At 32.3% G+C, this 25,326-nt stretch overlaps 1 protein-coding gene across 1 annotated transcript in view; it reads right to left on the reverse strand.

The window, feature by feature from the left end:
- LOC124543382 (leucine zipper putative tumor suppressor 2 homolog) overlaps positions 1-25,326 on the reverse strand; it is a 100,603-nt gene that overhangs the window by 71,882 nt on the left and 3,395 nt on the right. Inside the window, exon 2 of the mRNA XM_047121596.1 lies at positions 12,240-12,358. Coding sequence (XP_046977552.1) covers positions 12,240-12,338 — 99 coding nt within the window. The 5' untranslated portion in view covers positions 12,339-12,358. The remainder of the gene's footprint in view (positions 1-12,239; positions 12,359-25,326) is intronic.

A 25,326-nucleotide genomic window follows, 5' to 3' on the forward strand; every position in this document is an offset into this window, starting at 1 on the left:
TTGTACCTATATATGTAGGTATGTGTGAAAAAGTAACTACTTATATGCATTATGACAATACAATCTAAATTACTTATTTATCATTTTTTATAATAACTGCAAAGCTGTGCTATTATATTTTGATGTGCTTTAGGTGTCTATACCCTGGGTGACGTGAGTTATTTTAAAAATTATGTTGAAATGCATACGGAAGCGATACAGCTACGTTAAAACAGCGTCCTCAATCTGTAGTTTATTTTCGAACGCATTTCCACATATACTAATTTAAATATTATTTTGTAACAAACAAACAACATTTCTAACTTCATACTTTGGACTTATGTTTCTAAAAAACATATAGTTTTAGCAAATAATCATTAATTAGGCATAACATTATTTCTGCAATAACAAAAAAACGCTAATTAAAATTTTAATTCTAAAGTTACATATTATTATTCAAATGGAAAACAATTTACGACGAAAGTATAACAATAACTTTTAATTCGAAATAATCAATTCTGAGAAATTCTTAATAAAAATAAGGGTAAACATAGCTTAAAATATTTTTCTCAATAAAAAAAAACCAGTAAAGTTAATTTTATGGGCAACGTAAAAGACTTAATTATGAATTACTTAATTGTGTCATTAAAGCTAAATTACCTTAATCTGCAATTAGAGAAATGTTAAGCTAATTATTAATTGAATTTTAAGTAAGTAATAAATAATTTTATTCATAAAGTTCCACCAATAAATAATTGTTATTTTTTGAAAAGCATTCATTAATCAAAGACAGAAAATAAAAATCAATAAATGTCAAGTACAAAGTTAATCATAGGTAGAGATCTACCTATTCTTAATAATCATATGGTATTGGCACTATATTATATAATATATTATAAGGAGAATTAGTGTGACTTTCCGAACGTCACGCGTCAAGCTGACAGATGTCTTTTAAAATTCTTTCTCTTTTTGGCGGGACTGGCGAGAGGTGGCGCGAAATACGGTCAGGCGTATCATTGTTTTACTGTTTTGTAATATTATTAGAAAACCAGAAATTGATTGAAGTATTTTGTTGTTAATTATTATTATTTTATATCCTTGCAATAAATTTGTTATAAAAGTAATTTTGTTTTGTTAATATCAGAAGTGGGATTTCAAACTCACTTTTTCTTTAATTGATTTCTGGTTCTAATAATTCTTAACAGCTTTTATTTTTGAACATAATTTGAGTTTTTGTTTTGTTGTATTTATTTAAATTGTAACTATGGGAAAACGCAAGTGTAGCCGTTCTAAAGATTATAACGTTCCGAAGCGTCGTCATCGTTCCCGTAGTCGTTCTACGCACCGTTCACGATCTAGAAGTATTTCTAATAACTCGGAATTACGTGAGTCATTGAATACAATTATTACTCGACTTAATGCGCTAGAGGATAGATCCTCAGTGCCCGTATCATCTTATTTTAATGTTGAAAATAATAATACGGCAAGTGATACTGCTACTAAGATAGTTGAAGCTATTCATAATTTAAAAAGTAGTTCTCGCGACTATTACGTTTCTAATTTTGATCCAAATGTGCACAATATTGATTCTTGGTTTGATGAAGTCGATCGTGCACAAAGTATTAATAAATGGAGTGATATAGAATGTTTGTCACGCGTAGGGAACTGTCTAAAAGGTGACGCAAAGTCTTGGTTAGACGATTGGGTCACCACGGATCGTTCATGGAGTAATTTTAAAAATGATTTTAAATCCTTATGTGTTAAAAATGTTGATGTGGCTAATATATTGTATGACGTCATGAGTACAAATTCGGATGATTATCCTACATATGCCGAATATGCTCGTCGATCTTTACTACGTTTGCGTATGGTAAAAGGTTTAAGCGAGGAACTTATTAGCGCAATTGTGATACGGGGAATTAATGAACCACATGTAAAAGCCTCAGCTAGCAATGGAAAACTTATGCCCTGTGATTTAGTTAATTTCTTGTCAACTTTCGTTAAACCAGTATTAGTTAAAAATGAGAATTTCTTGTCAAACAACTCTTCAACGCGCAAACACATAATAAAATCACATTCAACTAAGCGTATGCCCCTTATTACATCATATAAGTGTTTTACATGTGGTCAAACGGGCCACAAACAAGCCGTTTGTCCGACGAATAAAAAGTCACCAATAAACAATAACGATGTAAAACCGAATACAAAAATAACTTGTGCATATTGTAAGAAACTCGGTCATCATATTAGTATTTGTTTTGCTAAGCAACGTTCCGATCAGAGAAAAGGTCACGTTAATTTTTGTTCTTTGCCTAAATTAAATAATTCTAGGGATGTAATGGTTGGAGTGGTTCAAGGTATACCTATTGATATCCTCATAGACAGCGGTGCTTTAGACGTGTCACTTATTTCGTCCTCCGTGGTTAGTCATTTAGCATGCGCTATGAAGCCGATTTATCGTGAATTGAAAGGTGTCGGACAAGGTATCACTAGAGTGTATTCTTATGTTACTCTCTTTATTGAATTTGAAGACATCACTCTTGAAGTTGATTTATTGGTTGTGCCAAGTGACAGTATGAACGCACCTATTATAATTGGTACCGATGTCCTCAACCGTGAAGGCGTAACATACGTGCGTACAAAATATTTTCAGCGCTTATCTTACAGTCCTGCCTCCACAAATGTTTCAAATGTAAAAGCGAATGAGCAATCTATTAAAACTCCGTTGGTTGGTAAAGATTATGAAAATCTTAATAAAATTTTAAAGGAATTTTCAAAATTTATGATTGTTGGAACTGCTACTTCTACTGTAACTACAGGTAGCATGCACATTCGCTTGAACAGTGATACGCCTGTATATTATAGACCTTATAAATTGTCAATTAATGAAAAACTCAAAGTCCGAGAAATAATACAAGACCTTTTATCAAAAGGTATAATTCGTGAATCCGAATCTGCGTATGCCAGCCCAATTCTTTTAATAAAGAAAAAAGACGGAACAGATCGAATGTGTGTAGACTTCCGCGCATTAAATAGGGTGACGATTAAGGATAGGTATCCTCTACCGTTAATCGAGGATCATATAGATCGTTTAGGTAAAGGACGTTATTTTACAACTTTAGATATGGCGTCTGGCTTTCACCAGATTCGTTTAGATGATGCGTCAATTCCGTTAACAGGTTTTGTCACGCCCGAGGGCCATTATGAGTACTTAAAAATGCCTTTCGGACTTGCTAATGCACCAGTAGTTTTTCAGCGTATTATTAATAACACGCTGCGTTCATTTATTAACGATAATAAGGTGATGGTATATATCGACGATATTTTATTAGTAAGTGATACCATTGAAGAAGGGTTAAAGCTTTTGCACGACGTTTTGCGTACCTTAACTAATGCTGGGTTTTCTTTAAATTTATTAAAGTGTTCGTTTTTAAGCACTCAAATTGAATATTTAGGTCGTGTTATTTCGAATGGTGAAGTACGACCATCAAAGTCAAAAATAACTGCTTTAGTCAAATCTCCGGTGCCTGAAAATGTACGACAGGTTAGACAGTTTCTAGGATTAGCAGGATATTTTCGAAAATACATAGAAAACTACGCCCTTAAAACAGCGTGTATAGCTCGTTTAACAAAGAAAAATGTTGAATTTAAATGGGGTATAGAACAGGAACAAGTACGACAAAATCTTATTAAATGTTTGACAAGTGAACCAGTGCTCACTATCTTTGACCCTAACCGAGTAACAGAAGTTCACACAGACGCTAGCAGTCTTGGATATGGTGCTGTTTTACTTCAGATTCGTGAAAACGGCAGCAAGTCCGTAGTCGCATATTATAGTCAGGTCACGCAGGGGGCAGAGATACGTTATCATTCCTATGAATTAGAAACCTTAGCGGTATTCAAAGCTCTTCGTCATTTTCGTCATTATCTCATAGGTATTGAATTTAAGGTTATTACTGACTGTAACGCTCTAAAAGCAACACAAAATAAAAAGGATCTCCTACCCCGCGTCGCAAGATGGTGGGTTTACTTACAGGATTTTTCTTTTACGATTGTTTATCGAAAAGGTGTTTTAATGCCTCATGCCGACTACTTGAGTCGCAATCCCATCCGTGTAGTAAATAGCATCGATAGGCCACGCAACTGGGCACGGATAGCGCAATCAGGTGATGAAGAGACGCAAAAACTTATGGAACAGTTAGGTGAAGGTCAGTTAGATGCTAGTCGATATCAAATAAAGAATGATATCCTTTATTACAAATATACGCCTGTGGGTGAACAACCGCGTTTATTGTGCTACATACCCAAAGGTTATCGATTAAGTTTGCTTAGAATTTTTCATGACGAAAATTGTCATGTAGGCGTTGAGAAAACGATTGGGTTAATTTTAAATCACTTCTGGTTCCCTGGTCTTTTCACATTCGTGAAGAAATACATAAGTCATTGTCTAACTTGTATATCCCATAAGAGAATCCCGCGAGCACCATTACAACCTATCTCATCATGGCCTAAGCCGGATACTGTTTTCCACACGCTTCATGTAGATATTTTAGGGCCTTTGCCAGAATCAAATGGCTATAAACATGTAATGATAGTGATCGACGCTTTTTCTAAGTATTGTCTCATGTACGCTCTCTACAAACAAGATCTAGATGAACTAAAGCGTGTGTTTAAAAATGTTATTTCGTTATTTGGTACGCCACGTCTTGTCGTCACTGATAGGGGTCGAATGTTTGAGTCCTCAGAGTTCATAAAGTGGATGAATAGTTCCGGGTGTAACATACATCATATAACACCCGAGATGCACCACGCTAACGGTCAGGTGGAGCGATACGTGCGTACTGTACTTAATATGCTACGCATAGAGGTCAGTCATAAAAAGAATAAGTGGTCTGAAGAGTTATGGCGCCTGCAGTTGGTGCTCAACATTACTAAGCAAAAGACGACACAAATGTCTCCATTGAATCTTTTAATTGGTTCTGAAGGGACTACTCCTGTGATACAAGCTTTAGTTCGTGATGTGGCTACTGATTATTCGGGATCAAATCGCCAGTCTTTACGGGAGTTAGCTAGGCAAAGGACGGCCGAACGTCTCAAAGAAAATGAAAAGCAACAAAATGAATATGTCAATAAGGGACGTGAATCACCTCGCGCATTTCAAGTTAATGATTTCGTATTTGTCATTAAATACTCTCAATCTAAAGGAAAATTAGATCCCGGAATGCGTGGTCCTTACAAGGTGACAAGGGTTCTTGAAAATGGACGATATGAGTTAAGACTTGTGGCTGGAGACTATGGCAAGCTGACTTATGCTGCTGCTCAGTATATGGTGCCTTGGAGAGGAGAATGGACACCTGATGAGTGTGCCGCTTTCTTTGATAGTAAGTTATTCCTTCTTTTTGATACTAGACCTTGCTTTTGTATGTCTAGTCTTATGTAAATACCTACTAGACCTTGCTGTGTTGTCTAGTCTTATGTGAATAACTACTAGACCTTGCTTTTGTATGTCTAGTCTTATGTGAATACCTACTAGACCTTGCTGTGTTATGTCTAGTCTTATGTAAATACCTACTACACCTTGCTGTGTTATGTCTAGTCTTATGTGAATAACTACTAGACCTTGCTGTGTTATGTCTAGTCTTATGTGAATGCCTACTAGACCTTACTGTGTTATGTCTAGTCTTATGTAAATACCTACTAGACCTTGCTGTGTTATGTCTAGTCTTATGTGAATAACTACTAGACCTTGCTGTGTTATGTCTAGTCTTATGTGAATACCTACTAGACCTTGCTGTGTTATGTCTAGTCTTATTTGAATACCTACTAGACCTTGCTTTTGTATGTCTAGTCTTATGTGAATACCTACTAGACCTGGTTGTGTTATGTCTAGTCTTATGTGAATACCTACTAGACCTTGCTGTGTTATGTCTAGTCTTATGTGAATACCTACTAGACCTGGTTGTGTTATGTCTAGTCATATGTGAATACCTACTAGACCTTGCTGTGTTATGTCTAGTCTTATGTGAATACTTACTGGACCCTACTTTTGTATGTCTAGTCATATGTGAATGCTAGAACTTCAAGTTGCTATGTCTAGACTGGCTTAAATGTCTACTAGACCTTATTGACATTTACATGCTCTAATAATACATTTCACAGGTGTAGACCAAACAGATGAACTGACCCCTTCGAGCAAAAATGATGGAGTTAATAAAGAAGATGGACTTCAGACTGGCGAGGACGCCAGGACGTCAGGAGAGGCCGTATAAGGAGAATTAGTGTGACTTTCCGAACGTCACGCGTCAAGCTGACAGATGTCTTTTAAAATTCTTTCTCTTTTTGGCGGGACTGGCGAGAGGTGGCGCGAAATACGGTCAGGCGTATCATTGTTTTACTGTTTTGTAATATTATTAGAAAACCAGAAATTGATTGAAGTATTTTGTTGTTAATTATTATTATTTTATATCCTTGCAATAAATTTGTTATAAAAGTAATTTTGTTTTGTTAATAATATATTATTTAATGATTTTTAATGATACATAATCATAAGAAAAAAATGGATTGAGATTGAATGATTGACTGATAATTTAAAAGAAAGAAAAATGTACGATGTAGATGTATGTTTAAATAATAGCAACACATGTCGTTGAAATGTCACTGAATGTATTTTAAAACTATACTATTGTATTGCTATTTACAAAAAATAACATTAATGACTGTTAACAAAAATATTACGTAACGTTTATTTAATACAATAAGCAGTACATTTTAAATGCTATTTGCGATATTCTGAAGTGTACTTTACTTAAGTCTATGAATACATTTTTATTCATAAAATTATAATTATTATTCATTTATATTCAATAACATAAGAGGAAGTGTCCGTTTGAACGTGGAAAGCAATTTGCTCGTATGATTAGAGATGATGAATAATTAAATACACGCAGTAATGTTATAATCATGTTGACAGAAAAACGTTTTATTAACTGTTGTCGACTGCCTTGTGGTCTAGCAGCTAGTTATCGAGGCTTTAAGTCTGAAGTCCTTAGTTCAAATAATGGATCGGATCAAAAACGTAGTTGGTTGCATCAAAGGCAATGTTTTCGTGGAAAACATGTAAAGCTGTGGATGTCTATCGATCTACAATATTAGCAGATTATAACCTCATTGAACAAAGACAATGAGGCCCTGAGGGTATGGAAAGTGCAACTGTTATTGCACACAGTTACAGACATGTGTACTATAGGATACTCTTAGTAATTGAGTATGTATTTAGAGTACCACAAAATAAATATCAAATAATGTTATTACAGTTTTATATCTTAGGATGCAATTAACGTTTTATACTTTTTATATCTGATATCTGATATCATTCCACCACTCCACTAACACAGGTCCGTCAGAGGTTGTTGGATAATGAGGTAATTTTATCACATTGTGCGCTCCCCATCTTCTTTTCGACTTATAATAATACATTCCGACAGGATAAATACAGACCCCGTTAGAGTTTAATTATAAATATAAATCAATAAAAAAAATCTTTACAGTTATAAGGTAAAAATAATTATGTTTTCATTCAAGATTTTCCTGCTATCTCTACCTGAGAGATTGTTGCTAATTGGCGTTTAGCATAGTCGTTCCATCTCGTATTCTTGGTTTATCTAGCATCTAATCTTAGGACTTTACTGTTAGCTGATGTGTGTGGCCCGTGATAGCATTGTCCATAAAGTCCAATATAACTTGATAAACCTCGCAGTATTTTTACAGCAAGACTTTAATCATAATACTCATTGAGTTAACGGGACCTTTTCAAACAACTATAAATATGTTGCACTAGTTTGTACCAATCAATTCCAGACGAAAAAAGATAATTTAAGGTAATACATTTTGGCAATACAACATATACAAATATGTGATATTAATTTACAGGTTTTTTAATTTATAATTAATGTGGCCTTGTGGTCATACCACGTGAAACTTAGACGAATATTTCTAGTTCAAATCCCGACAAGTCCTTATTTTTAATGTGGTTAGTTTATACTCAATTCGTTTCATGATCTTCAGTGATTTAAAACATTGAAAGGAATCCAGAACATCTTTTATGAAATTCGGTATAATGTGTATGTTTCACAAAGTTTTGCATTAGAACACGGTGATTATTCCAAGTTACTTCCAGCTCCAAACTATCTCCATAGAAATCTACAGCTATACTCCAGAAAATATATAGCCTTATAATTATTTTCATTTAATTTGCGCTATAATTACCTACATCTGTTTGCTAATAAACATTAACATGATTTTAACTACAGCGATGGTCCGGTTTTGAAGTAGAACATCTCCTGCGACCGATACAATTGCAATTGAGATTTCCACTTTAATTGCAGCAACAATTAACGATTCACTAGTTCACGTCGTGACTGAAAACGCCTCTTTCGATTTCTAAACATTCAAGCATTGATTGAGAAAATTAAATTATATTTATCACAAGTTTGATACAAATCACAAATCGATAACGAAGGGCAAAATTATTGACAATTATTTAATTATGTACATTGATATAAAACTAGATAGATCAAAGTGTTGTTTTTTATACATACGTTTATTGTATACGTTATATCTTCAACGGAAAAAACAAGGAAATTTCTAAGATAACCGAGAGTCAATATTAATACATCCGCAATTTATTGAACAAAAAGTTCACGACGAGTATCAAGACTAGTCGTGTTGCGTCGTGAGTACATTCCGTCGAGGCCTGAATTGGCCATTTTCTATAAAATAAAAGACAAATAAGCGTAATCTTGAGCCGTTCCGAGGTCAGGCGTGTTGTGCCCCGCATTGTCTTCAAATATAACAGGGTAATCGCCCCCTCATTCCTTTAACATCAACCGAGCGTGTCTTCTGTCTAAAATTGGTTCTACAAGTGTCCACTTCGTGCAATTTTATGCAACATTGTTACTTCTTAACACATACAACCAGTTAAAATTTATATTTAAAGTTCTGACGGGAAAAACAATAAATAATCGTTTGTGTTTTACCAAAGAAGTTAGTAGCTTGATGTATAAATATGGTTATTTAAAAAAATATAAACTGTGAAAAATATTTCTAATTTTCGATTTACTTTGCAACTTCTTTCCTAAGAGTTGTATTTTTTTTTCAGAATCAGCCTTGAAGGATAATGCTGTAAAACGGCTTAAATTAATAATGCAATTAATATTCTCTTATTTTGAAATTAGACATTGTAATTAATTCATTGAATTATTCGAAGCTTATTTTAGAACTTAAGAAAGATAATAATAACTTATACAAAGACAACCAATGATAATATAATTCTAAAGTATTCATCAGAATTAAAAACATGATTATGCTTTTAATAGATATAATGTAGTAAATAAAAACATACTAATTTCAAAAAAAAAAAATCAAACAGATTGTTATACGTTCGAGGCACATAAGTATAATATAAATAGTCTAATTTTGACATATAATGTATATACTGTGCCCATTTACCACTAAAAATGTTTAAAATTAGTAAATGTACTAATTTAAATTTACATGTATGTATTTTTTTTTGGCTTAATATAAATAGACTACAAATACAATACAATTAACACCTCAACATTTTAATGTCTTTTTTTATTTAGATTCTGTCATTACAAAAATAATAAATTGAAGTAGGTCGTCTTTGGTCACGCTTTGCAATGCATTAGTGAAATAATATGTCGTTCGAATAACGGTTCATCCTTGCCAATGTAAACGTCATAATACAACAATGTCGCAAGCTTTTAAAACACTAATGTCAAATTGTTGATAAAAAAAATTGTACATAATTTATACATTTTTTCCTCTAATTTTAATATGTGATATATTCCTACGTATTCTATATAGCACGAAAATATTTAATGTAGTAGTACATTAGTGAGTTGCTTAATGTTTATATTAAATAGGTAAAACTCCAATGCTCTATTTAAAAGTGACGTTATGGGCATTAATGTATGTATGCTTACAACCGACCACACACACAAGATTGCGTGTGGGTGGGCCGTAATGCATCAATGTGAAAATCCTCTTGGATCTTCCATATTTAAATATAATCTAATCAAGTGATTCAAAATTCTTAAAAGGTATTCTAAAGTGCAATTCAAATTTTATATGAAAAAATACAAAATAATTTTCTTTTTGTTCTGCAAACAATATTCTTAGAAGAACCTCGTGTGCTTAGCGGTAAACACAAAATACAGAGAAGATATTTACCGCATATTGGTTGATCAACACTGACCCACCGAATCAGCGTGTTGGCAAAACCTTCTACGTTGCTTTTTCGGGTAAGAATTTCTTTGCCTACTCTTGTAGCGAGGCATATTTACAGTTATCTTCTGTTACTACGCACTGTACTGAATCCTGTATTAATTCTATATTGATAATTCAAAAAATTATACGTGAAGTATAATTATTTCACATGGTCTGCTAAGATAAATATACCTCAATGAATAGACACGCCAAGTAAAGGCGTGTGTAAAACTGCTTTGTTTTTATTTTATTTACATAGTTTCTTGCGGAACAGAGCAGTGAAAATATGGTCCTATAGCTATGGAACGAAAGCAAAGTTCAGAATGAATATTAGTGCCAAATGTTTAAGATTTTTAAATTGTCTATGATATTAATATGAATAGAAGACAAGTCCTCAAAGCTGGCTTTGTAATAAGGGCAATTTATGGACGTAAGAAGATTGCGCTTGAAGTAATCTTACGTTAGCCTCAGGCACACTCTTCCCACAGCATAAATTGTTGCGATTTGTGATACCCAACAACGGACGGTTTTAGCAAATCGTTATAGAATCATATTCTACGGCACTGCGTACTAACGGGCGCATTATAACAATTACACATTTATACACTTATCGGAAGTATTTTTAAAATTATTTTGTTTCTTTAGCAACTATTATTTAAATACTAACTTATATAAAAATACAATCGTGTACTTACAAATAGTTTAACTGTACATTTGGGCTTCAATGAAATAGACAAGGCAGGTACACAAAGGCCAGTCTTATCGCTGACATAGTGTTCACTTTGCAGGTACATTAAGTTACCTGGCTAACTTGGTCGATGAACAAAAAAAAGATGACATCGAATTTAATGAAAAGTTCTTTCTTTTATCAATACTTACTATCTTGAAATCTGTATTAACGTTATAAATCTGGAGAGTCGCTCATCTCAGTAATACTCCGTGTTATTTTAATTATCTTTCGTAAGATAGTCCATTTCAAATCACGACAATAATATGATAAAACTCTAAAAATAAAATATATCAATCAATTAGGAAATTATTTAAGCATTATAATTTCCTCTTTAGAGGCTACATGAAGGTAAATTATAGTTATATTCAAAAATGCTGCGATCTATAAACTCGACAGAAACAATATGGCGCTATCTCAACCGTTAATATAACCTATTGCAAAATACAAGGAATAATTTAATATGTAAAACGGCAGTCTCAGAGACGTCTGGTGGCGACATAGTCCAACATTCATCATGTCGGCTTATTGACCGGTTGAAAGCGACAAGGGTCTCCGGACCGATTTGATTTACACCTCACTTTCGTAGCTGTACCGTTAACGCTTTTAAACTGGCTGTCGATAAGAAAGTCGGCAAAGCAAGACAAATGGACCACATGTTGCCTAATTATTGGAGTTCCTTAACGGGAGCTGATGAGATGCTGCATAATTATCGTTATAGCCAATTGGAGCATTTATATAATTCTATATACATATATGGGTGCATAAAGTAAACTAACAAGTCAACACTATCTATATTAAAAAAGCTAAGCTTATGAATATAATGGAATATACATTATTTAGAAGCAAAACAATATTACACATGGATCTTAAAATGTGGAGCCAGTCTAGACAATGATTTAAAATTTTCACGGTTCAATCGTCCAATAACATCGATAATTCTCAATTTGTGTGACCGTAAGCAGGCCAATCCGATATACGCTGGTGCCCCGCTTCACACGCCGGTTTCAACCATTATGATAACATTTTGTTTCTGTATCATGATTCGAAACGGCCCGTCGTCGCGTTTGCTTTTAAAAGACAAGAAATGACTTTAAATATCATTCAAAAATCGGGTTGCAACGAAGGCAGTCTGTCAGTTCCAGGTAGGCTATTATCGTACGTTAACTCTTACATTAAGATCGTATGCCAAATCGAATGAAAAAAAAAACACTAAATACTTTTTGTTGTATTATTTAGCACTTACGTTGCCAAGAAAACCGCTACATGGTTGTATCGGCGGAGGAAGAGGCGGCAGCTCGGGAGATCTCCGCACGCTATGCGCACGCTCCTCCGTCTGACCCATTGCTTAGTTGTTACGCATTACTGTAACGAGAAAACACATTTAAATAAAGTATAATATAGCATTACATTACAATACTATAATCCATATTATCTATATTACTTGGTGGTAGGGCTTTGTGCAAGCCAAGTTATTCTACCGCCAAATAACAGTACTCAGTATTGTTGTGTTCCGGTTTGAAGGGTGAGTGAGCCAGTGTAACTACAGGCACAAGGGACAAAACATCTTAGTTCCCAAAGTTGGTGGCACATTGACGATGTAAGGAATAGTTAATATTTCTTACAGAGTCAAAAAAAATATCTAAAAGTAAGTTTGTCTGTCTGTTGCTCTTTCACAACCGAACCGCTGAAGCGCAGAAATTTGGTATAAAGCAAACTTGAACTCCAAGAAAGGAGCTACCTACTTTTTTTGCATGACACATAACACCCAACCCCTAAAACGTAAGCGAAACCGCCGTCGACTACTAATGTATTATAAAAAAAATGTCACAGTCTAAATGTTTAACTTTAGATACTAAGTATTTCTTAATAATAATTGTGGATGACTTATATATATATATATATATATATATATATATATATTTCAATCTGTGATTGTCTTTTTTAAACTGTACTTTATTAACCAACATGTGTATAATGCAAATGAGTTCGTGGACAAAGAAATTCGTTGACAAAGATTTTATGAACCTATTAATTAAAATTTATGCAAATATCCAATCTCGTTTCAAACGAATCTTACTACGTAGGCATTGAACTTCCACCGTATAAAAATGACTTGTATACATCATCTCGATGAATAGACCTGATCTATACAAATTATATATTGATAATGTGATCATCCATTGATCACATTATTTTTTTTATATATTACGTTGAGTTTTCATTAATACGTTTAAAAAAACGGATTTCCAAATAATAAAAAACGCTAACTTTACGTATTCCGGCCCGTACCGGTATTCTATATAACATTTTAAATTAACATGGTTATCAACCGACTTCCAAAAGGAGGAGGTTATCAATTCGTCTGTATTTTCTTTTTTTTTTATGTTTGTTACCTCATAACTTTTCACTGGGTGGACCGATTTTGATAATTTTTTTTTTGTTTGAAAGGTAGTGCTTCCCGTGGGGTCCCATTTTTTTTATTTTTTTTTCCGATGTTGGTATCCATGTGAAAACGACATAAGTCTTAAATTTGCATTACGTATATGCGCGACAAATAGGTGAATAACTGAAAATCACGTTAACCAATTTTGATAATTCTTTTTTTATTATAAAATATATACTTCAAGGGTAATTTGGTGAAAGTTTGGTAAGGTTCTGAGCACAGGATCCATGACAAAGTAACGGAACGGAAGGGAACGGAACAATTCTGAAGAGCACGTTAGCGATACTCGGTCGAATCTTTTATTTATAGGTTATTTGGAAATTTGAGTCACCTTCCGTAATGTGGTTATGTTTATGTAATTATCATAGTCGAATATTATAATCAACTAGCTACGCACCCCGGCTTCGCACGGGTGCAATACTGTTACTGAATATACTACAGAATTTGTTTATATACGACATCACATCGCAAACTTCTAAAATTATCAGTGTTTCTTTACTATTTTGTTCATGTATTATATACACAAACCTTCCCCTTGAATCACACTATCTTTTAAAAAAAACTGCATCAAAATCCGTTACGTAGATTTAAAGATATAGGGACAGAGAAAGCGACTTTGTTTTATACTATTTAGTGATGGAACTCCTATACGGCTCGCAGGTAGGGTGCGATATGGGGCAGAATTTCTTACTATCTTTAATCAAATTTTGTGTATGTGATGTGATTTTATATGATGTACGAAACATAGTTGGTCTTTTTCAAAGTTTTTTTGCTGAGTTCGATTACAACTCTTTCGAGGGATCCTTGTAGTTTACGCCGCGTGACGTATTAAATCCGCATTTTCGAAAGTCTATTTTTGCTTTATTCGCAAGTTTCCTTTGAAATTGTCCTCGAAGTAGTTTCTGACTCATATAAACGGAACGCTTAATCTATCCACATTAAAAAAAAATAGTTAGTCAACATCAGCTTCACTTAAAATCAAAAAATAAATAAAATTTTAACAAAAAGAAAAACCGACTTCAAACAAAACACTATTTTAAAACAAATGAATATGCACGAAAAAGTAATAAAAATAATTGCGTATTCAACATATTTTTTAGTCTTCCTAAGTTAAATGAAATAAAAAATATTAGACTACTTAAAAGTCGATTAACGATTATATCATGTAGTTATAATTATTGTTATATTTGGAGTCGGTGTCAGCCAATAAAACCCTACAGTATATCTATCAAAAAACAATACGAGAATACTTTAACAAATATGTTTTTTACAAATTACCTTTTACTCAATAATATACTGAATCAATCAAGGGGCTCGTATCGCTTCTTTCTTTTGATTGTTGGGGCAAGGGCACCGTGGCTGACACCGGCTCCAAATATACCAATAACTATAACTACATGATATAATCGTTAATCGACTTTTAAGTAGTCTAATATTTTTCATTTCATTTAACTTAGGAAGACTCTAAAAAATATGTTGAATACGCAATTATTTTTATTACTTTTTCGTGCATATTCATTTGTTTTAAAATAGTGTTTTGTTTGAAGTCGGTTTTTCTTTTTGTTAAAATTTTATTTTTATTATTAAAGTTATTCATTTCGGAATACTTACTATGTTTTCTATTTTGTTCGGTGGAGCTTGATATTTCGACATTATCTACGTCTCGTGAACAAGACATTCGTAGATAATGTCGAAATATCGAGCTCCACCGAACAAAAATAAAAAACATGGTAAATATCCCGAAAGGAATACCTTTAATAATAAAAAACGCAGAATTAAATACTGCAATCGGTGACTTAATCATTTCATAACGTGTTTATACAATACACATTATTGAGGATATAAATGTAAATATGTTCCATATAACTACAAATTACATTCAAGGATTTCAAGCAAACCCCGGCGCGCTAGAAACCTAAAACCTTATAACGGAGTATTTATTTCCACTGCAACTACTCGTGAACAGGTTTACATACAAATTATGCACTAATGTGAATATTAGAATATGAAGACGTCTCATTGATAATCCGGTGGGAGTTTCATTTAAACATTGAGGTTTACCGGTGTTTCTCAACGGAGTTGACGTTTTCGCATAGACCTGTTTTTTTTAAATAATTTCAATACCTATGAGTACTGCTATATATTTTGTAGGTAACTTTATATTTGATAATGCACTTACATAATATTATGTTCATGATAAAATAAAGAAGATAATAAATATTTTATAATATATTTAGAATACATATATTATAGTAAAATAATTCAATTATATTGTTTGATTCATTTTGATTATCGTCAAGGCAGTCATTCTCAACGGATCTCAATATTTAACTGCGCATGGGATGTTAAGATGTTCGAGTGTGTGCGCAAACACAGATGTCGATACTGTCTATTCCTTCATTCTCACGATCCGATGACACGGCGATTTGACACGACTGGAGAGACCTCAGGATCAACGTCTTTGCGTGTGTTAATATAAAAATCCCGAATAAAAACGCACACACGCAAATTTAGGATCGTATAACGGCCGCATTCGCTTTTAATGTAAAAAATATAAGTCACGTCGGATACCATCTATATACCGCCAACCATATTAAATGTTTTGTCCCTGTGTTAAATTTAGCTCAATCACCCACCAAATCGACACAGCAAATAATGGGTGACAAAGCCTCGACTACCCGTGACGCATCTAAATGTAACAACCATTTGAATTAAAAATTCTCTAAGCTAAAAAATATGGACCAAGAAAAAATCAAATTCAATAGTAGTTTGACCAAATCGTGCTAATCCAATCACAATGTTCCGCACTTTTATATCATTTCGGTATCGAATTGACTAAAACACGATTATGTCAAAGGCTCGCGGATGTACGTGGGACTTGCGTACGGCGGTTGGCGGACGAGGCCGAATATTAACCTCTGATAAGGGTGTGGCTTTAATGGCACGCATTATGCAATACTTTTTACGGTCAGCTTAATGAGTGCGATAAATCACATGTTTTTTTATTCATTTCTTATTAGTTATTATGAATATAGATGTGAAGCGTGTTATTTCAATAATCTTAATTGCGCGGAAGTGTGTTTGAAAGATGGATATATTTGATAAATTATACTTGCTTGACATTTTCACGTTTTTATAATAATTCCCATATATCACTTATTAATTTATCATTTTAAATTGACCAAATAGAATATTGACTTAATTAATCTTTATTTACTTTTGATCAATCAAGTACTTTGTGAGTTAGATGCAACTTCAATTAATGATAACTTATACGTTATACCTTCAATAAGTTATCAAATAGAGCGAGAAAAAATGTTTCCTTCGTTCGTTTCTTGAGAAAGCCTTCGGATACTAATCAAATCATTGAACAAATTAATCTAAACCATTCTTTGAAGTAATTCGAAGATACATTACACTTCAATGTAACTCAACGCCAAGTTTCTCTGGTAATAGTGATACTTGTATACTTCTAATGTTAACTTCTTTTGAAATCCATCTTATGAATGTATACTCTTCTAGATACTTTGTATTAGAAATATACCTCAAGCTGCTTTGAAATGTTGTCTGCATTATTATTACTACTAAGTTCATACATATATCTTTTTATTATTTATAATTATTTATTTTCTATTGGTATACACTGTAGTATTTATCACAATCAAGATCTTAGTCATAAGCTACCCATTAATAGTCTCCTGACGTAAAATCGGCTATCAAATATAATAGATACAAGATAGACCTATCCAAAGATAATAATATTTAGGCATAGACAATTTCATTACTTTTTAATCATTTGAGTTATTCCTAAGATAGTGTTTGATTTTAAGAAATATTGCTAGTGGTTGCAATTTCGCATCTTGAGCATATCCGTGACACGATACTTTTGTAATGATATAACTAAGTAAATTTTCAACATAAGTTATAATCTCCTAAAAACCCTGAAAACTTACAATCGGTGATATTCCCGCTCGTACATAATTTTATTTCATTCTGACACAATTATGGAGACATGGGTCAACATTTCCTAGCATTTTCAACACGCATTAAAATAATATTTTATATGGTTAATTAATTAAATGCAAGGTATTCGATTTTAACATTTTGTTTCACATGTATTATTATTTAACAGTGTGACTATTCTATTAATGTATATTTAAAGTGTTGGTTGTCATATGTCAGGCAAAAAAGTAGCCTACGTCCTTTCTTAGAGTTCAAGTTTTCTTGACAGGTAAATTTGATAAGATTCAGTTCAGCGGTTTGGTCATGAAAGAGCGACAGACAAACATAGTTACTTTCACATTTATAATATTAAAAAATATAATAATATATATATATATATATAGAGATTTACGTAGAACAATTAACTTTATAATTGTTATACGTCTCAATGACTACCGTAAACGTGTTTCTGTTTCCGATTATTACATCGACTAAGATCCTTATTGAAGGGAAGAAAGGTTATCAAACTGAAGTAAAAAGTGTGCGCTGTCGACAAATAAAACAAACAGGAAGGACGCAGCTCCCGACGATACGTATAACGGATTATTCCATGAGAATCACCCCTACTGATATTTTCCCGTGGAAACCTTGTACAAATAAATTCAATGTTTCAATATCGATGCGAACCCAGAGCAAATTCAACTAGTAATTAATTAATTAATTACACATTATGTATTCTATAGAATATGTGATTACTGAAAGTAAATTATCGGAGGAACAAAACGATCATTTCATTTTTAAAACATTACTTACCATTCTCAATAATATTATTATTCGAAAAGCATTGGCAACCAAAGGATGAATCAATCGTTCACGAAAGCTTGGTAAAACATATATATTTAAAAAACCTCGTCTAAGCGCCTTGCGAGTTTGTTACATTGTGTAATACGTAATAGGTCTTCTTCGTTAAAAGGAATAAAGCATTTTCAGCCGGGTTAAAAAAGAAGGACGTTATATTATCAATTCGATCTTATTTTTTATTTATATGAACACTTCGATGATTTTGATACTTCTTTTTTTTATTTGATCAATAATTTATCGAGGGTGGTCTTCCTCGAGAAGTGTAAGATTAGACTAAAGGGCAGATAACTTGTTGTTATATCAATTGTTTTTTTTTTAATAGAAATTAATTAGATTCAGCGTGGGCCCACCTAAAGAACAACGTATATTTTCTTTTTGTCAAATAGGTAGGTGGACTAGCAAATTGGCCACTTGTATGGCCAGAATAGGACTTTTATGTTTTCAGCGTTCATGTATGTATGTGAATTTCTTTATAGCGCCATAACTTTTTAATGCCGGAACAGATTTGTTTTTGACTTTTTAATGAAAAAACCTGATTTTATCAATTAACGCTTAAGGATAGACTTAAATAATAAGATGTACTCCACTACTAAGGATGTAAAATTGTGCTTCTGTAAACAACTCGATCACATTTGAAAAGTGTTCAAAATCGTGTCTATATTTAATATAAAATCTACAACATTTCCTAAAAGAAAACCAAATCTATTTATTTAAATAAGAACATATAAAAATGTTGATGATTTTTAAGCAATTATTAATGAATTATAAAACATTTCCGTGAGAACTTTGAATGATTAATCTTTTTAATTCAAACAAATAATTTAATACATAACATATTTATTTACATTCTAATGGAATTTAAGTACCAATGCTTATAAAAGATTTAATTATTATGGAATAGGCTTATGCCTGTCATGTCCATAGCAGTGTAGAATAAGCAAAGTTTATATAAAACTTGCAACTTACACGTGAAGCAATAATCTTACCACCTACAACGTTAATTAAGACGAACTCTACTTTAAGGATCCAGTCATTAAAAAGCAACATTTATCTTATAGGCAATACATTATAAACGAGATAACGCGTTAGCTGATAGGCGATAGAAGTAATTACATCCTGCTGCACTACAATACTAGTGAATTATTATGTTTTCACTTGCGAAATATCTTTGTTTACGCTATATATCGTTAAGTGCACATTATGTTACAACCCAGGGAAATAAATGGCGTTAATTGAGTATTTCTGAAACGGACAGGCAATATCAATGGTACTTTGCAGTTAATGTGCTTTAGATTTCATAATTTGTATACATAGTATTTTATTTATTAAAGTCATGTGAACGTTTGTCTTTGAGCTTCGCTTCGTTTATCGTTTGATCTTCTGATAACATCGAGTTTGGAGTTTGGACGTGTTGCACATGCACAGAATAAAGAATTAAGAAATTCACATAATCCAAAAAGTTTAAACTTCATTAAAAAGTTTGTTACTACTTTTTTAATCTTTTAGTACGGCGACTAGGCTAATAGGCCATGCGATGGTAAGTGGCCACCACTATCAATGGACATTTCTACAGTAAGATATGTTAACCATTCCTTATAAATCCATCACACTGCTAATATTGGAAATTAAGGCTCTTTTTGTGTCTAGTTACACTGGCTCATTCATTTGTTAAAACGCAACTATACTAAGAATTGCCTACTCAGGCGGGCTTGCACAAAGCCCTACAACCATGTACCTAAATAGTTTAACAACTTAGATATTATTCTTATAATAATATACGTTAAATATTGACAATGGTAAGCTCACTGAACTGTAAAATAATATATTTATATATATTCATGAAAATCAAAAGGTTTAAACCTACCTGTTAATGGCATAGATTTATTCAGGCCTGGTCTATTTGGGTAACTCATCAGTTATTCTAACGCTAAACATCAATACTCTGTATTGCCGTGTTCCGGTTTGTCCGGTTCCGGAGCCAGTTGTTAATGATCATAGACGTTATGAGCATTAAGATGCTTCTTCAACAAAAAATAATTTGAAACTTTTGTTATCTTATATTTTTTTATGACTTTTCAATCAACATTAGAAAAAAAATTTGTCAATTATTTCCATTTTAGTTTGCAGTGACGGTCTAAGGAGATACGTTCAACAGACACTGTGTTTGTGAACAAAAAGTATTTATTTCGTAACAAACGTACACGAAGCTTACGAAATACCAATATAGACCAGAAATATAACATTAATTTATTACCAAGTAAATTGTTTATATGAGTAAAATCAATAGGTGAATAAATAGGGTTGTCATTTTGAGTTAAAACACATTGATATATTTTTAATTTATTTATTAATATATATATTGGCTTGATGAACAGGCTTTGTCCAAGCCCGTCTAGGTAAGTACCAGTCATCACATATGTTACCGTGAAATAGCCCTTTTAAGTATTGATTTGTTCCAGTTGGAAGAGTGAATGAGCCAGCATATCTACACGCATAAGAGACATAACATTTTAGTTTCCAAATTTGGTGTTGTAAGATTTTTTTAAATATTTCTTTACATTCATTTCACGGGTCGAATATTGGTCTATCAAAATCACTCATAGCAGCATGCAGTTCGCTATCATACTTCTAATAAATTATAATTTTTCGACTCTGATTTCGAAGTGGAAAACTGTGAAAGCTCTTGAAATTAATGATTAAAATTTCAAGTCGTTTTTTTTATGTCAAAAATGGTATAAGAGTTTGTAACAAGATATTTATTACCGTGTAAGTTAGTTACTCGTCTATTCTCGAATATATATTTAAAAAAGTGTCAATAAAAGGGATTAAGGTTTCGTTAAACATAAATATCATATTACAATTTTTTACAAAGAAAAATTATAAAAATAAAATGTTGTTTTAGTTGGCATTTTTCGTTATAATATTTTTTTTTTCTTTTATTATTTAGTAACCCTAGTCATGATTGAGACTCGAGACCATAGATCGTCGCCCTCGCAATTACGTTGTGCCGGAGTGTTTTTATCTGGGGATTAATAATAGCTGGCTGCACTGACGTTGCCGGGAAAAAAGTATCCGAACAACTTTATGATTCTTTTCAAATTCAATGTACAATTTAAGTAATCATCAGCGTTTTGGATTCATTTATTTTGCTTGCTATGCAAAAAAATAAACCTTAAAATTTAGCATTAAATTTATTTAAAAATCTAAGATTATACGTACTTACTACTATCTAACGTACTTCTTTTAATTCAGTATATGCTTATTGCACCTACCTACATACGTTTACATAATTAGTTACAACTTGGTTATTACGTTTCTAAATGATGAAACAATTATTAAAATAAAATGTATTATGTACCTATGTCTCTCGTGGCTATTGTCGTACGAAGCTAGAAGTTTTTTTTTTTGTAATAAATAAAAATAAATATCTAAATTTTTATTTATCTACATCCCAGGCAAATTTCTTTACTATTATTACTATTCGTCTAATTTCAAATCTAATTAAAAAATGTAATCGTGATGATGTAACTGACAGAAAGTTACTTTCGCATTGAAAATATAATTGTAAGCGGTTACTTACAACTATATTTTCATTCACACAACAAAACATATACTCAATTCCATTTTTTTTGTCTTATTATAAAAATATTTACTGAGTTTAAGGATACATAAAGTTGTTTGTTTAGTAAGACTAAATAGGATTACCCATATTTAATTTAATGCAGTGAAATGTGTATTGCACAAAGCCTTTTAAATCTGCCAAGTCATAAGATTGAAGCAAACACTGTTAATAATAATGATTTCTTTAACAATAATCGCATACCTGTATTTAACCCGTCTTATTTCGCCCAGTACATATGTAATGCTTTTCCTACCAAGGAATAGCATAGATTTAAGTATTGGCTAGTATGAATATGTTATTAGGAAGAAGGTAATTTAATTTCAGTTTAAAGTTATTGTTGTAAAACTACATTATTTGAATAACCTGGGTAGCATTAGATGTTCTATCATTACTATAAAAAAAACTTTACTCATTAAATCAGGCTTCAAATGTGAACACAAACACCACTAACAATCACATCGCTCCTTGCCAGAAAATTTGAGGTATATACGACTATGTAGATAAGTCTCCGTTTATGGAAGGCCTCGTGGTACCGTAAGCCAGGCGGGTTTGACAAAGAGTCGATTCGACCGTATCTTACCATCGTTCGTGACTCATCCATCCGTACTGATTATCTCTGAGTAATGTGCCGGTGAACTCGAGAGCTCTCAAGGTTCCACGGGGCTATATCGGAATGAAAAGTTTAAAAAAAAAACGGATTGCGTATCTATTCGTAGGGCGTATATTTTGAGGAATATACATTAATGCTCACAATTTTCGCGATGTTTTTTACCCATTTTACCATATAATGAGGTAAACCCGAGTTTAAAAACTACAATTCTACTGTAGTCTTTATTAGTAATAAGTACAATATTTTAAGAATATACATTAAATGTACGCCCGATCGCCGAGAACATCGCTGCGGTCCGAGAAAGTGGACAAAAGAATCCGAAGCAGTCAATTCCTCACCATACACAAGAATCCCCCTTTTACAGACTTCAATGTTGATTATCACTTCATGGAATTTCAAGTACTGGAACAAATTGTTCACATCCATTCTGGCTTATTAAACACCGTATTACAATTTCAATCTTCGAACATCAAGTTGATATATCATTGTTTTTTAGTACATTCAGAAGAATTTCAGATATTAAAATATTATAGCGTTCCAAGAAATTCTATCGGTTGCGTTTAAAAATCTGTTCGATTTTTAAACTTGGCTCTTGGCTTGAAACCGTGACCTATTCAAACTTGGCATTTGATATGCATGCCGTAACATTATACTACAGCTAAATAAGGAAGATATTAAAAACTATGGGAAAATATTTGCAGTGCGCCTTTATGGTATGAAACGAAACATGTCACTGTCGTTAAAATTGCCAGTTAGAGCGCTTGAATATAGCCCTGTCCATTATTATTGATTTTAATTGTTATGTATAACAATTGTTCTAAAGCCTTACATTTTAAGCTTCATAGCATGGTAAAACTAACAATCATAATATAAAATCCAAATACAGAATTAGTATTCGAAAATAAACCTAGATTTTCCATTTGCTATTATTTTAAATATAAATATTAACATACTTAATATAATTTATTATTCAAGCAGAATGTATATCTTATATTCTTTAATTTTTATTTTGAAATTAAAAATCTCTACATTTCGGTTAGCTTATAAAATGTCCTTTAATAATGGAACAATGACATAATAATATTGTCATGGGTAAATATTAATTTACTTCAATTTTAGAGCGATTTCTCTTTAATCTTCAGTCTTAATATTTTGCGTCTTTGTGATGTAATCCTAAATCCTAAAGTGAAAGGATTTTTCTTAAATGGACCCGTTAATACCTAACACACGAAAACTGTTACAAATGTCTTATTATTTATTAAGTATAGTGAATGAAATAACTAGCGATGAGATGGTTGTTTTTATCTGTGCACATTCTTCATGACATTCAGTTTTTTATCTATTTAGAGTGACAAAGGACATAAGTCCGCAGCAAAACATTTTCCTTCGATTATATTGTATGTTACGTAGATATTATAAATTTAAAAATTTATAAACCTACGTATTATTTTTAGTGCACCGATTGTGATATTAAGATGTTGTGAACTTTATTAGATCTCTCATGATGCACATTAGCATATTTCAAATTAATTTGAATACCTACAATAAATTTTGGTTACATTTCGGTTTTACTCAAAGAAACAATCATTTTTTACAGTTATCTGTACTAGTTAAATATATTAAATATTCGATATAAAATAGAGTAGCAGCGCACAAAAGTCCAACTGTACCTAGCTATAGTAAGCAGAAAAAACGGTGCTTAATCGGCTTTCTGTTCTACTTTTCGCTGATATATTTATAAAGCTTTTTTAAAAATAATAATAATGATTCCTTAGCCAACACATTACCACATATTAATGGTAGCTATTTTTTTAAAATATATATGAAAATTAAGCTTTGTACACGAAACAAATTTACATAAAATATTTAAAAAAGTGAAGAAATAGTTATAAAACAATATAAACCGTAATGTTGCTATTTTAATGTTAATTGTGCAGTATTTAAGGCGCCGTCTAGAGTAATATTTGATTTAGATAGCATGTCAGCGTTATATGATCAGAGACATGTAACAGCGTACTAAGTAAAAAATATTATTGAACTAAAAATTGTTCTAAATTTATAATATAAAGCGGGACAAGCCAACTGCACACCACATATTAGAATGCAATATGTGAGTGCCCAAACACTAATTGGTAAGTATACTTCTCTTTTACCTGACTCTCATAAATAATCTGATAGAATGGCAAATCCAAAGCGACTGTAATGAGTTCAGGCGTATAACCAACGACTGCGGGCTTTCCGAGACGTGGGAAAGCAATGAAGGCCAATCTCCAAACTTGGAGCTGCTACTGAAAAGTATAAATTTTTGTTTGGATGGACCAGAGAATCCGCAGCTTCACCCAAGTGGAATTCAACTTGTCACGAATTTTCATTGCCATCTTGGTATTTTAGGGTTTAGGTTATCATTAAATTATGTAATAGACATAAGTAAGTGAAGATCGTTGCACTGACACGGAGAAAATGGCTCCCATTGCACATACTGCTTATTTTGTATATAGAGAATAACGACTTTAATATATAATACCCAAACCCAATAGCATATTTTCAAAATGAATAAATTGCATACGACGACTTCAAATCGTAACATACAGACAGAAGTCACTGGCGCATTTATAATATTAGTATATATACTAGGTATGAAAATGAAAGCTCGAAGATGTTAGCAATTGAACCCTTAATTACACCAACCAATATAATCAGAGTTATAAGTTACATACAATATAATTGGAACTTTTATTGTGCCCACACTGCAGCGATGGCAGTTGTATTGAAGTATCGCATCCCTATAGGCGAAGCGTTAAGAAACGGCTAGTAATGACTAGAAGTTATATCTTAAATCTCGAAGAATGCGC

Source organism: Vanessa cardui, chromosome 3 (assembly GCF_905220365.1).
Source record: "Vanessa cardui chromosome 3, ilVanCard2.1, whole genome shotgun sequence".
NCBI classification, from domain to species: domain Eukaryota; kingdom Metazoa; phylum Arthropoda; class Insecta; order Lepidoptera; family Nymphalidae; genus Vanessa; species Vanessa cardui.